The 14617-nt window shown below is 34.8% G+C and overlaps 1 protein-coding gene across 1 annotated transcript in view; it reads right to left on the reverse strand.

Annotated features, from left to right (window-relative positions):
- The window catches only part of ahr2 (aryl hydrocarbon receptor 2), a 66267-nt gene that overhangs the window by 6815 nt on the left and 44835 nt on the right, over positions 1-14617 (reverse strand). The window contains exons 3-8 of the mRNA XM_072376295.1: positions 11961-12109; positions 11785-11874; positions 6998-7112; positions 6390-6529; positions 6117-6319; positions 5931-6040 (exon numbers count right to left, since the gene is read on the reverse strand). Of these exons, the coding sequence (XP_072232396.1) occupies positions 5931-6040; positions 6117-6319; positions 6390-6529; positions 6998-7112; positions 11785-11874; positions 11961-12109 (807 nt within the window). The remainder of the gene's footprint in view (positions 1-5930; positions 6041-6116; positions 6320-6389; positions 6530-6997; positions 7113-11784; positions 11875-11960; positions 12110-14617) is intronic.

The following is a 14617-nucleotide window of genomic DNA, read 5'->3' on the forward strand; positions in this document are numbered from 1 at the left end:
TTTTAATGCATCTTATCTATATATTTTAATGCATCTTATCTATATATTTAATGCATCTTATCTATATATTTGAATGCATCTTATCTATATATTTTAATGCATCTTATCTATATATTTTAATGCATCTTATCTATATATTTAATGCATCTTATCTATATATTTAATGCATCTTATCTATATATTTTAATGCAACTTATCTATATATTTTAATGCATCTTATCTATATATTTAATGCATCTTATCTATATATTTTAATGCATCTTATCTATATATTTAATGCATCTTATCTATATATTTAATGCATCTTATCTATATATTTTAATGCATTTTATCTATATATTTAATGCATCTTATCTATATATTTTAATGCATCTTATCTATATATTTTAATGCATCTTATCTATATATTTTAATGCAACTTATCTATATATTTAATGCATCTTATCTATATATTTTAATGCATCTTATCTATATATTTTAATGCATCTTATCTATATATTTTAATGCAACTTATCTATATATTTTAATGCATCTTATCTATATATTTTAATGCAACTTATCTATATATTTAATGTATCTTATCTATATATTTTAATGCATCTTATCTATATATTTTAATGCATCTTATCTATATATTTAATGCATCTTATCTATATATTTTAATGCAACTTATCTATATATTTAATGCATCTTATCTATATATTTAATGCATCTTATCTATATATTTTAATGCATCTTATCTATATATTTTAATGCATCTTATCTATATATTTAATGTATCTTATCTATATATTTTAATGCATCTTATCTATATATTTTAATGCATCTTATCTATATATTTTAATGCAACTTATCTATATATTTTAATGCATCTTATCTATATATTTTAATGCAACTTATCTATATATTTAATGTATCTTATCTATATATTTTAATGCATCTTATCTATATATTTTAATGCATCTTATCTATATATTTAATGCATCTTATCTATATATTTTAATGCAACTTATCTATATATTTAATGCATCTTATCTATATATTTAATGCATCTTATCTATATATTTTAATGCATCTTATCTATATATTTTAATGCAACTTATCTATATATTTAATGTATCTTATCTATATATTTTAATGCATCTTATCTATATATTTTAATGCATCTTATCTATATATTTTAATGCAACTTATCTATATATTTAATGCATCTTATCTATATATTTAATGCATCTTATCTATATATTTTAATGCATCTTATCTATATATTTTAATGCAACTTATCTATATATTTAATGCATCTTATCTATATATTTTAATGCATCTTATCTATATATTTTAATGCATCTTATCTATATATTTTAATGCAACTTATCTATATATTTAATGTATCTTATCTATATATTTTAATGCAACTTATCTATATATTTAATGCATCTTATCTATATATTTAATGCATCTTATCTATATATTTAATGCATCTTATCTATATATTTAATGCATCTTATCTATATATTTTAATGCATCTTATCTATATATTTTAATGCAACTTATCTATATATTTAATGTATCTTATCTATATATTTTAATGCATCTTATCTATATATTTTAATGCAACTTATCTATATATTTAATGTATCTTATCTATATATTTTAATGCATCTTATCTATATATTTTAATGCATCTTATCTATATATTTAATGCATCTTATCTATATATTTAATGCATCTTATCTATATATTTAATGCATCTTATCTATATATTTTAATGCAACTTATCTATATATTTTAATGCATCTTATCTATATATTTTAATGCAACTTATCTATATATTTAATGTATCTTATCTATATATTTTAATGCATCTTATCTATATATTTTAATGCATCTTATCTATATATTTAATGCATCTTATCTATATATTTTAATGCAACTTATCTATATATTTAATGCATCTTATCTATATATTTAATGCATCTTATCTATATATTTTAATGCATCTTATCTATATATTTTAATGCAACTTATCTATATATTTAATGTATCTTATCTATATATTTTAATGCATCTTATCTATATATTTTAATGCATCTTATCTATATATTTTAATGCAACTTATCTATATATTTAATGCATCTTATCTATATATTTAATGCATCTTATCTATATATTTTAATGCATCTTATCTATATATTTTAATGCAACTTATCTATATATTTAATGCATCTTATCTATATATTTTAATGCATCTTATCTATATATTTTAATGCATCTTATCTATATATTTTAATGCAACTTATCTATATATTTAATGTATCTTATCTATATATTTTAATGCAACTTATCTATATATTTAATGCATCTTATCTATATATTTAATGCATCTTATCTATATATTTAATGCATCTTATCTATATATTTAATGCATCTTATCTATATATTTTAATGCATCTTATCTATATATTTTAATGCAACTTATCTATATATTTAATGTATCTTATCTATATATTTTAATGCATCTTATCTATATATTTTAATGCATCTTATCTATATATTTAATGCATCTTATCTATATATTTTAATGCAACTTATCTATATATTTAATGCATCTTATCTATATATTTAATGCATCTTATCTATATATTTTAATGCATCTTATCTATATATTTTAATGCAACTTATCTATATATTTAATGTATCTTATCTATATATTTTAATGCATCTTATCTATATATTTTAATGCATCTTATCTATATATTTAATGCATCTTATCTATATATTTTAATGCAACTTATCTATATATTTAATGCATCTTATCTATATATTTAATGCATCTTATCTATATATTTTAATGCATCTTATCTATATATTTTAATGCAACTTATCTATATATTTAATGTATCTTATCTATATATTTTAATGCATCTTATCTATATATTTTAATGCATCTTATCTATATATTTAATGCATCTTATCTATATATTTTAATGCAACTTATCTATATATTTAATGCATCTTATCTATATATTTAATGCATCTTATCTATATATTTTAATGCATCTTATCTATATATTTTAATGCAACTTATCTATATATTTTAATGCATCTTATCTATATATTTTAATGCAACTTATCTATATATTTAATGCATCTTATCTATATATTTTAATGCATCTTATCTATATATTTTAATGCAACTTATCTATATATTTTAATGCATCTTATCTATATATTTTAATGCATCTTATCTATATATTTTAATGCAACTTATCTATATATTTAATGTATCTTATCTATATATTTTAATGCAACTTATCTATATATTTAATGCATCTTATCTATATATTTAATGCATCTTATCTATATATTTAATGCATCTTATCTATATATTTAATGCATCTTATCTATATATTTTAATGCAACTTATCTATATATTTAATGCATCTTATCTATATATTTAATGCATCTTATCTATATATTTTAATGCATCTTATCTATATATTTTAATGCAACTTATCTATATATTTAATGTATCTTATCTATATATTTTAATGCATCTTATCTATATATTTTAATGCATCTTATCTATATATTTAATGCATCTTATCTATATATTTTAATGCAACTTATCTATATATTTAATGCATCTTATCTATATATTTAATGCATCTTATCTATATATTTTAATGCATCTTATCTATATATTTTAATGCAACTTATCTATATATTTTAATGCATCTTATCTATATATTTTAATGCAACTTATCTATATATTTAATGCATCTTATCTATATATTTTGATGCATCTTATCTATATATTTTAATGCAACTTATCTATATATTTTAATGCATCTTATCTATATATTTTAATGCATCTTATCTATATATTTTAATGCAACTTATCTATATATTTAATGTATCTTATCTATATATTTTAATGCAACTTATCTATATATTTAATGCATCTTATCTATATATTTAATGCATCTTATCTATATATTTAATGCATCTTATCTATATATTTAATGCATCTTATCTATATATTTAATGCATCTTATCTATATATTTAATGCATCTTATCTATATATTTTAATGCATCTTATCTATATATTTTAATGCAACTTATCTATATATTTAATGTATCTTATCTATATATTTTAATGCATCTTATCTATATATTTTAATGCATCTTATCTATATATTTAATGCATCTTATCTATATATTTTAATGCAACTTATCTATATATTTAATGCATCTTATCTATATATTTAATGCATCTTATCTATATATTTTAATGCATCTTATCTATATATTTTAATGCAACTTATCTATATATTTAATGTATCTTATCTATATATTTTAATGCATCTTATCTATATATTTTAATGCATCTTATCTATATATTTAATGCATCTTATCTATATATTTTAATGCAACTTATCTATATATTTAATGCATCTTATCTATATATTTAATGCATCTTATCTATATATTTTAATGCATCTTATCTATATATTTTAATGCAACTTATCTATATATTTTAATGCATCTTATCTATATATTTTAATGCAACTTATCTATATATTTAATGCATCTTATCTATATATTTTAATGCATCTTATCTATATATTTTAATGCAACTTATCTATATATTTTAATGCATCTTATCTATATATTTTAATGCATCTTATCTATATATTTTAATGCAACTTATCTATATATTTAATGTATCTTATCTATATATTTAATGCATCTTATCTATATATTTTAATGCATCTTATCTATATATTTTAATGCATCTTATCTATATATTTTAATGCATCTTATCTATATATTTAATGCATCTTATCTATATATTTTAATGCATCTTATCTATATATTTTAATGCATCTTATCTATATATTTTAATGCATCTTATCTATATATTTAATGCAACTTATCTATATATTTAATGCATCTTATCTATATATTTTAATGCATCTTATCTATATATTTTAATGCATCTTATCTATATATTTAATGCAACTTATCTATATATTTAATGCATCTTATCTATATATTTCACACATTTGTGAACATTTTGGTTAATATTAAAAAGTTTTTAAAATCTGTATTTCAAAATGTTTTAGTTATTCTTAGACATTATTGGGATATTTATCAACATTTTCCACACGTTTTCTGGACTTTTTAGCTAATAATTCATGTGTAACTTTTCATGTTTTAAGATATTTTCTGACTGTCTAATTAAACTTCATCTAAATTTTCAATGAATGAACAATTATCATTATTTCGAGCTTTAGTAGATATTTTCTGCTCATAAGATTGTTCATTAATTCATTTCTTGTCCAGCTAACTCTCAGTTTGTGTGTTTTTCCGTAGAAACACTGATGAGCTGCTGAAAAGGGAAAAAACCACCTGAAGTCACATTGTAAACTGAACAGGTGAACTGGTGAACTGGTGAACAAGTGAACAGGTGAACAAGTGAACAGGTGAACTGGTGAACTGGTGAACAGGTGAACAGGTGAACGGGTGAACGGGTGAACTGGTGAACAGGTGAACTTGTGAACAGGTGAACAGGTGAACGGGTGAACGGGTGAACAGGTGAACTGATGAACTGGTGAACAGGTGAACGGGTGAACGGGTGAACTGGTGAACAGGTGAACAGGTGAACTGGTGAACGGGTGAACAGGTGAACTTGTGAACAGGTGAAAGGGTGAACGGGTGAACGGGTGAACTGGTGAACAGGTGAACTGGTGAACTGGTGAACAGGTGAACGGGTGAACGGGTGAACTGGTGAACAGGTGAACTGGTGAACTGGTGAACAGGTGAACTGGTGAACAGGTGAACAGGTGAACTGGTGAACTGGTGAACAGGTGAACAGGTGAACTGGTGAACAGGTGAACAGGTGAACAGGTGAACTCGGACGTACTTCTCAGGTGGTTTTCGGCGCAGTGCATCATGTCGGCAGCATGGATGAAGCTGTAGCCGGAACCTTTCATGCAGATCTCCACCTCGTTGTAGCCCAGAACCACCTTCCCTCTGTGGACAACAACACGACACCATCAGCACAGCTTCTCGGGTCAGCGCCGCCCGTTTATTCACCGACTCTGCGCACCTGCTGTCGATGCCCAGCGGCGTGAAATCCAGCTTGTGTTTGGTCTGGAAGAGGAGCGTCTTGGTGCGGATCTCCAGGATGGACGGCTGCTGCAGCGGCGTGGCGATGGTGAACAGAGCGAGCTGCGGGGGAACCAGCGACCCGTCCTCCGACACTCGGTTCTGACCCTGGAGGAACTTCAGGCGGCCGTGGAAGTTCAGCGCCTGAAGACAAACGCAGAGGCGTGAGAGCCGGCTCGACCCTCCTGGAGACGGCAGCTTCCATAAAACTCACCAGGAAGCCGGAGGAGTTGTCCAGCAGGCAGCGGAACCGGCAGCAGAAGTTCCTCTCCAGGAAGGAGGAGTTCTCAGGAGGGATGGCCCGCGGGTCGTAAGCCATCACGTTGCTGCTGATCTCAGCGCTGTTCTGCTCACCTGCAGGACGAAGACATGTCAGCAGAGCAGGTGACCCTCCTGCCACATATCTAAATATCTGGATCTAAGCAGGACGCGATCGGCCACGGAAAGAATGAACAGAGCTGAGGCTGCAGGTGTGAAGTAAACCAAACAAGTTAGAGAAAAGAGCAAAGAAACTCAACAAAAACGAGTGCAAAAACTGCCCAAAAAGACACAAAACTACAATAAAAGATGAGCAGAAGGACGAGAAATGACAAACAAAGCCATCCAACAGGGTGCAGAGCAACTAAAAAGGGATGCGAGACGGCCTAAAAGCACACAAACAAGCAGAACTCTGAGAAAAGGACATAAAAGCAAAGGAAACAAACCTCTGAGAGAGAGGAAATACACACAAAACTGCTGAGAAGACTAAAGAATAAAGTTAGAAACACAAGGTAAGAAAGCGAGGTTAAACCCGGTTGCTCTGCAGCAGCTCGCCGGACTTACCGGGGCTCCCGCAGCCGTCGGGACTCGAGTTGAAGGAGAAGTGAAGCTGCCGTCTGAAGAGAGCTCGGTCGTCTGTGTGAATCAGCTCGAAGACGCTCTGATGGATGACGTCCGACTGGAAGAAACAAAACTCATCACTTCTCTGGTGGAGGAAAGAGTTTCTTACTCCTGTGCTTCTCCTGAAAGTGGCTTTACTTCCTGTTTACGCAGCGGTTTGTAAACAAAGGGGAGGAACATGTCCTCTGAGTGGTTAAAGAGGCCGCCGGTGGAATCAGGAGAATCAGCTGATAAATGCTGCTCTTTGTGGCCGTCTAACCTGAAAAGCTTTGGCTGATCTCATCCTCCTGCATAGTTTAAATAGTTTGCAGATGAAGCAGGATTTCAGGCTTTTAAGTCTCCGTCCTCCTCGGGATTCATCGTAAACACGCTGCCTGCCTCCTTTAAGCTGAAAACTATGCATCATAGAGATTAAAGCCAAAGCAGCTGGGTTTCAGCGGCTGCTGCAGCCTCCAAAACATCCCAGATCTGCAGACTGTGTCGTGACACTGGCTGTTGTGGTGTGTTTACCACGCTCCTCAGGCTCTGGGCTGTTTCCCAGGCTGCAGACGTCTTTAAGCCTGTTGCAAACGGATGTGTTTACAAGTCAAGAGTTCAGCGCCGACCAGGCGGTTCGGTTCTCAGGCGCTCATCATCCAGCTCCAGAATTACAGTTTCAGATGACACTTTTACAGTTTCAGACACTTTTACACAGTTTCAGACACTTTTACACACTTTCAGACACTTTTACACACTTTCAGACGACACTTTTACACACTTTCAGACACTTTTACACACTTTCAGACGACACTTTTACACACTTTCAGACACTTTTACACACTTTCAGACTTTTACACACTTTCAGACGACACTTTTACACACTTTCAGACTTTTACACACTTTCAGACTTTTACACACTTTCAGACGACACTTTTACACACTTTCAGACGACACTTTTACACACTTTCAGACGTCACTTTTACACACTTTCAGACGACACTTTTACACACTTTCAGACGACACTTTTACACACTTTCAGACGACACTTTTACACACTTTCAGACTTTTACACACTTTCAGACGACACTTTTACACACTTTCAGACTTTTACACACTTTTACACACTTTCAGACTTTTACACACTTTCAGACGACACTTTTACACACTTTCAGACTTTTACACACTTTCAGACTTTTACACACTTTCAGACGACACTTTTACACACTTTCAGACGACACTTTTACACACTTTCAGACGACACTTTTACACAGTTTCAGATACTTTTACAGTTTCAGACACTTTTACACACTTTCAGACGACACTTTTACACACTTTCAGACGACACTTTTACACACTTTCAGACGACACTTTTACACACTTTCAGACACTTTTACACACTTTTACACACTTTCAGACTTTTACACACTTTCAGACGACACTTTTACACACTTTTACACACTTTCAGACGACACTTTTACACACTTTCAGATACTTTTACACACTTCCAGACGACACTTTTACACACTTTCAGACGACACTTTTACACACTTTCAGATACTTTTACACACTTCCAGACGACACTTTTACACACTTTCAGACGACACTTTTACACACTTTCAGACGACACTTTTACACACTTTCAGACGACACTTTTACACACTTTCAGACACTTTTACACACTTTTACACACTTTCAGACGACACTTTTACACACTTTCAGACGACACTTTTACACACTTTCAGACTTTTACACACTTTTACACACTTTCAGACTTTTACACACTTTCAGACGACACTTTTACACACTTTCAGACGACACTTTTACACACTTTCAGACACTTTTACACACTTTTACACACTTTCAGACGACACTTTTACACACTTTTACACACTTTCAGACGACACTTTTACACACTTTCAGACTTTTACACACTTTTACACACTTTCAGACTTTTACACACTTTCAGACGACACTTTTACACACTTTTACACACTTTCAGACGACACTTTTACACACTTTCAGACTTTTACACACTTTCAGACGACACTTTTACACACTTTCAGACGACACTTTTACACACTTTCAGACGACACTTTTACACACTTTCAGACGACACTTTTACACAGTTTCAGATACTTTTACAGTTTCAGACACTTTTACACACTTTCAGACGACACTTTTACACACTTTCAGACGACACTTTTACACACTTTCAGACGACACTTTTACACACTTTCAGATACTTTTACACACTTCCAGACGACACTTTTACACACTTTCAGACGACACTTTTACACACTTTCAGATACTTTTACACACTTCCAGACGACACTTTTACACACTTTCAGACGACACTTTTACACACTTTCAGACGACACTTTTACACACTTTCAGACGACACTTTTACACACTTTCAGATACTTTTACAGTTTCAGACACTTTTACAGTTTCAGATGATACTTTTACACACTTTCAGACACTTTTACACACTTTCAGACGACACTTTTACACACTTTCAGACGTCACTTTTACACACTTTCAGACTTTTACACACTTTCAGACTTTTACACACTTTCAGACTTTTACACACTTTCAGACTTTTACACACTTTCAGACGACACTTTTACACACTTTCAGACGACACTTTTACACACTTTCAGATACTTTTACACACTTTCAGACGACACTTTTACACACTTTCAGATACTTTTACACACTTCCAGACGACACTTTTACACACTTTCAGACGACACTTTTACACACTTTCAGACGACACTTTTACACACTTTCAGATACTTTTACACACTTCCAGACGACACTTTTACACACTTTCAGACGACACTTTTACACACTTTCAGACGACACTTTTACACACTTTCAGATACTTTTACAGTTTCAGACACTTTTACAGTTTCAGATGATACTTTTACACAGTTTCAGACGACACTTTTACACACTTTCAGACGACACTTTTACACACTTTCAGACGACACTTTTACACACTTTCAGACGACACTTTTACACACTTTCAGAAGACACTTTTACACACTTTCAGACGACACTTTTACACACTTTCAGACGACACTTTTACACACTTTCAGACGACACTTTTACACACTTTCAGACGACACTTTTACACACTTTCAGACTTTTACACACTTTCAGACGACACTTTTACACACTTTCAGACGACACTTTTACACACTTTCAGATGACACTTTTACACACTTTCAGACGTCACTTTTACACAGTTTCAGACGTCACTTTAACACACTTTCAGACGACACTTTTACACACTTTCAGACGACACTTTTACACACTTTCAGACGTCACTTTTACACACTTTCAGACGACACTTTGAACTGTTTAATGTCAGCTTTCAGGTCAGAAAAAAGAAGTCTGAACCCACTCAGATCAACGAGGAAAGGAAGGTCCGTTGCTTTGACTCAAACATTCATAAAGAGTCTAAAAACACATTCATCACTGGGTTCTGATAGCTTCTTCTACATAATAAGCTTAATGACATTAGTGGGGCCATGTGGATGGTTATTTGTCTGCACTGGTCAGTAAAAGTTATTTTTAGAACATAAGAGGCATGTTGTTATTGATTAAGCTGCAGGAGATGTATCATACCGTGGATACAAACTCTTATCTGGACACATGTAACTCAGTTAAGCTCATAGATTATCACTGATCATGGGCTAGAATCCTGTTTCTAGCCCATAAAATACAGGAAATTCCACTTAAGACTGGACAAAGATTAGAGTTTCTGTGTTGTACAGTTCAACTTTGACGTGACCAGTACACTGTGAGCAGGTTAAAAGACAAATATGAACCAGAACTAAGATAGAAAGCCTGCACTCGTGCTCTTTGAGAGGATGTTTGAGGAGGAACATGAGAGTTCGGGAGGTCAATGAAGTGGAAACAGGTTATTTTTGTACTCAGGCTCCTCCTCGATACAGCTGATCGTATCATTTGTGGGGAGATAATTGTTGCCCTGAAGAGAAAAAACACAACAACAGATTTTTTGACTTAGCGTTTCCTTAATCTGACTGGAGGACGCTTTGAGGGGCAAGTAGGAGGGTAGAAAAATACAAACATGCTACCTGGAGATGAGCCAAAATGTGCCTTTAATGTTTAAGTGACTGCACTGGACAGACATTTGAACCTAAAGCTCCATCTGTAATCTGAAGCATAGATTTTAATTGACCGTTTGACCTCCTATATTCCACCTATCTGATGATCGAAGCTGCTCATTCTGTTGTTTTTACTCCTGTTGGGTTTGTATCCCAACAGGATGTTCTGATTAGCTGCACGGCCTTTTCTTTAGTTTAAGTTACTCTAATCTGGTCATCCTCGGGAATCTCGGTCTTGTCCCTTGGTTTCCAGCTGTACTGTTCCCTGTTGGGTTTGTATATAGAGGATTGTTTCATGTTTCAGGGCTTATCTGGTGTCCATGAGGTCATGTGTCCTTCTCTTTGTGCTTCAGCGCTGAATAAATGGTACAAAAAGACACAATGTGGCTCTGAAAGATAACGCTGAGGCAGATGAGGGTCTGCTGAGGGAAGAAGGACACCAGATCCTTCGACTCTTTCAGTATTTGTAGAGATGCTTATCTACATGACTTCTGTTATCTCTGGCACTGATGAACAAAAACCCCAAATCAGTCAACAAAGGCTCAAACTGAATGATTTACAGAAAGCAGGCGCAGAAGGCCTTTTGTTCCTGTTTTTCCTTCGTCATGTTGTTACCTGATGAAAGCCAAGAAAGTCCTGGATGGTGGGGGATGTGTAGAAGATGTAGCCTTCAGCCGTCACCACCATCACGAAGCCGTTCAGCGCCTGCAGAGCAGAGAAAACGCACCGTCTGAAGCACCTTTTCACCCCCTCTGCTCTTCCACCAACAAACCGACGGAACGAGGCCTCACCTGAAGCAGGAGGTCGCTTTCACAGAAGCTGACGCCGTCGATGGAGGTCACCGTGGGGGCGGAGGCGGATGGCGCCTGGACGTTTCCCCCGAACATCAGGCTCCGCTCGCTGGGCCAGCTGGAGCTGCTCTGGCTCGCCTTCAAGGTGGCTGGAGGTGAAGAAGAGAGAGAGTTTAACGTCTTCGACGAGCCAGAAGCAAGTCAGCCGGGCTGGTTTAAGAGGCCCAAAGAGACAAAAACAGAGGAACAGGATCGGCACATCTCTGCTGCTCTTATGAGGGCGGAGCCGCTTCCTGTCGTCTTACAACACCGTCACTCAACTCTTCCTCCTCTTCCTCCTCAGGCAGCTCTTATCACTTTGACTGAAAATATCCTCAGAGAGGAAGCAGGTGGATTCTGGAGATGGAAAGCAGGAGGAGGATTGTTCTTTTTGTACCATGAACCCTCAGAGAGGTTATTTTAAAACAACTTGTAGCCTCTGAAATGCTTTTTTAAACTGCTGTTTAGACTAAACCAGACATTTGGAGACCGAAAATGAGTCTTTAATCATGGAAATAACACCAGCCTGGAAGCACTGGCAGAGCTTTTACACCAGCACTGGGTTTGAAACCCAATCCTCGTTAAATCTGTGGGTCAAATGAGGATAACAGGCACAGAAATGACCCGCTGGCCTCGACCTTTCCCGAACACAGCGGGGAGCACGCCGCTCTGCAAAAGGAGACCCGTGTGAAGTGGTCACAGGGCACGCTGCAGCTATCTGGTGTTCTGAGCTTTGCTTCCTGAATAAGACGAGCAGCAGAACTATCACGCCATGTGTAATTTAGAGTAATAAACCCCCAGATTCTGACTCCAGCTCAACGTTTGACCCGAAGCAGGACCTTTACGGACGTCAGCAGACAGCCTCTGCCAGTGAAAACGCAGCGTCTGATGGGGGGTTTCCAGCTGCCTGCTGGAGACATTTCTGCACAGAATGAGCTCATCTGAGGAGGTTGGAAATTCTCAAATCCTCCCCGCTGAGACTAAATCATCTCTGATGTGAAGACATGGAAGATATTTGGATGTCAGAGAGGGAAGAGTCAGCCAGTATTCCCTCTCTCTGGGACAGAAACTAAGTGTCCCACACAGCTTCCTCTTACACCTCCAAATGTACAAATCCAGGACACTTTTGGATGAAATCCTGCTCTGTCCCGCATCAGTCTGGAGAAATGACTCGATCCTCTTCAGAGGAATCTGCCGGTTTGCCTTCATTTCAGCTCCTTCCTCCACACAGACTGAGCAGCAAAGCGAGCCCCAAACCCAGTCGAACACTTTCTGCTTCTTGAAGCTCTTCCTACCGTTCCAGCTGTTCAAAGCTTATTTGCCACCGACTTAATTCTCTTCGTCCTTTAACCTTTTTAAAGAAAATAACTCTTTAAACTATCTGCACTCATTTTTGCTCTCAGCACATTGTGGATTTCTTTTGTCCTGAATCATTTTGAATAGAATCGTAACTCCTAGAATTATAATTATTATTAGGAGCCAAACCAATCCCTAATAATTCATACAACTCATTACTGTACCCCTTATACACTGAAAAAGAGCCTCATTCTAGTTTCCGATCCTCTAATCTGATTGGTCTTCCACCTGTTATTTAGTCTAAAAGCACACGGTGACTTTCTGTTGGCACTTAATCAGCTGGTGTGATTTCTGCTGCATAAATGTGACGTTATTTGTGTTTTTTAAGACTCTTACTGACTCATTTTATACATTTTGCTCAGCTTAGCATAACAATGTTGTGAATCTTTGATATTTAGGTTAGAAAAAGTGTGCAGCCGTCATATTTGTGCATGAAGCTGTCCTGTACTGGACATTTAGTCTCTATTATGTTGTTGGTGTCCCAGAGAAAGAAACAGGAAAAGTCTCAGGAGACGGTAAAATGACTGAAAATACTGTCAAAAAGTTTTGCTTTGGGTAAAGGCAGGCTAGCAGTTTCCCTCCACTTTCAGTCGCTACGCTAAGCTAAGCTAAGCTAAGCTAAGCTCTGAGCAAAGACGGCTAAATTCATCTCGAACCTCGTCCTTACACAGAAGTCCCAGATAATTGGATATCTGCCTGCTGCAGAGAGAGGAACAACCGAACCAGACGGGCGGCTTAAACACTCTTTAAATCTCCCTCCAGTTGAACTGTGGGAGTTTCCTCAGTTCATGTGGGCCAACAAACAGATAGAAACATGAGGGAAAGACGTAATTAGTTCTGGAACACTTGGAGCAGGAACACAAATACACCAGGAGCCAAAGAAGAGATGCCAACAGACAGCAATAAGAGGCTTAAATCAGCTGGCTGGGCAGAAGAATGTGTGAAGATCTTTGATTCTTTCACTCAGAGCGCTTCTCGTGCACGTTTCATTAACTCTGCAGGATGGAGCTGCTCGTTCCCAGAGCCGAACTCGCTCCTGTTGGAGGACGGCCAGCTCAGAAACGGCCGACTGATGCAACGGCGGCGGATTAAAGCTGCGCTCCCAGCTCCCCAGCAGACCAGCTGGTGGTGTGCCACCGTGGTTCTGAGCTGGAATAACAAACTCATCCCTCCAACCTTTTCTTCTCTCTCTCGGGGAGTTTTCCCCCCATGTCATGCCAACATTTAGCTGCTCCCACGGCACGCTCTGCACGCCACTTCAC

Source organism: Leuresthes tenuis, unplaced genomic scaffold (assembly GCF_036924035.1).
Source record: "Leuresthes tenuis unplaced genomic scaffold, fLeuTen1.0.hap1 SCAF_1, whole genome shotgun sequence".
NCBI classification, from domain to species: Eukaryota; Metazoa; Chordata; class Actinopteri; order Atheriniformes; family Atherinopsidae; genus Leuresthes; species Leuresthes tenuis.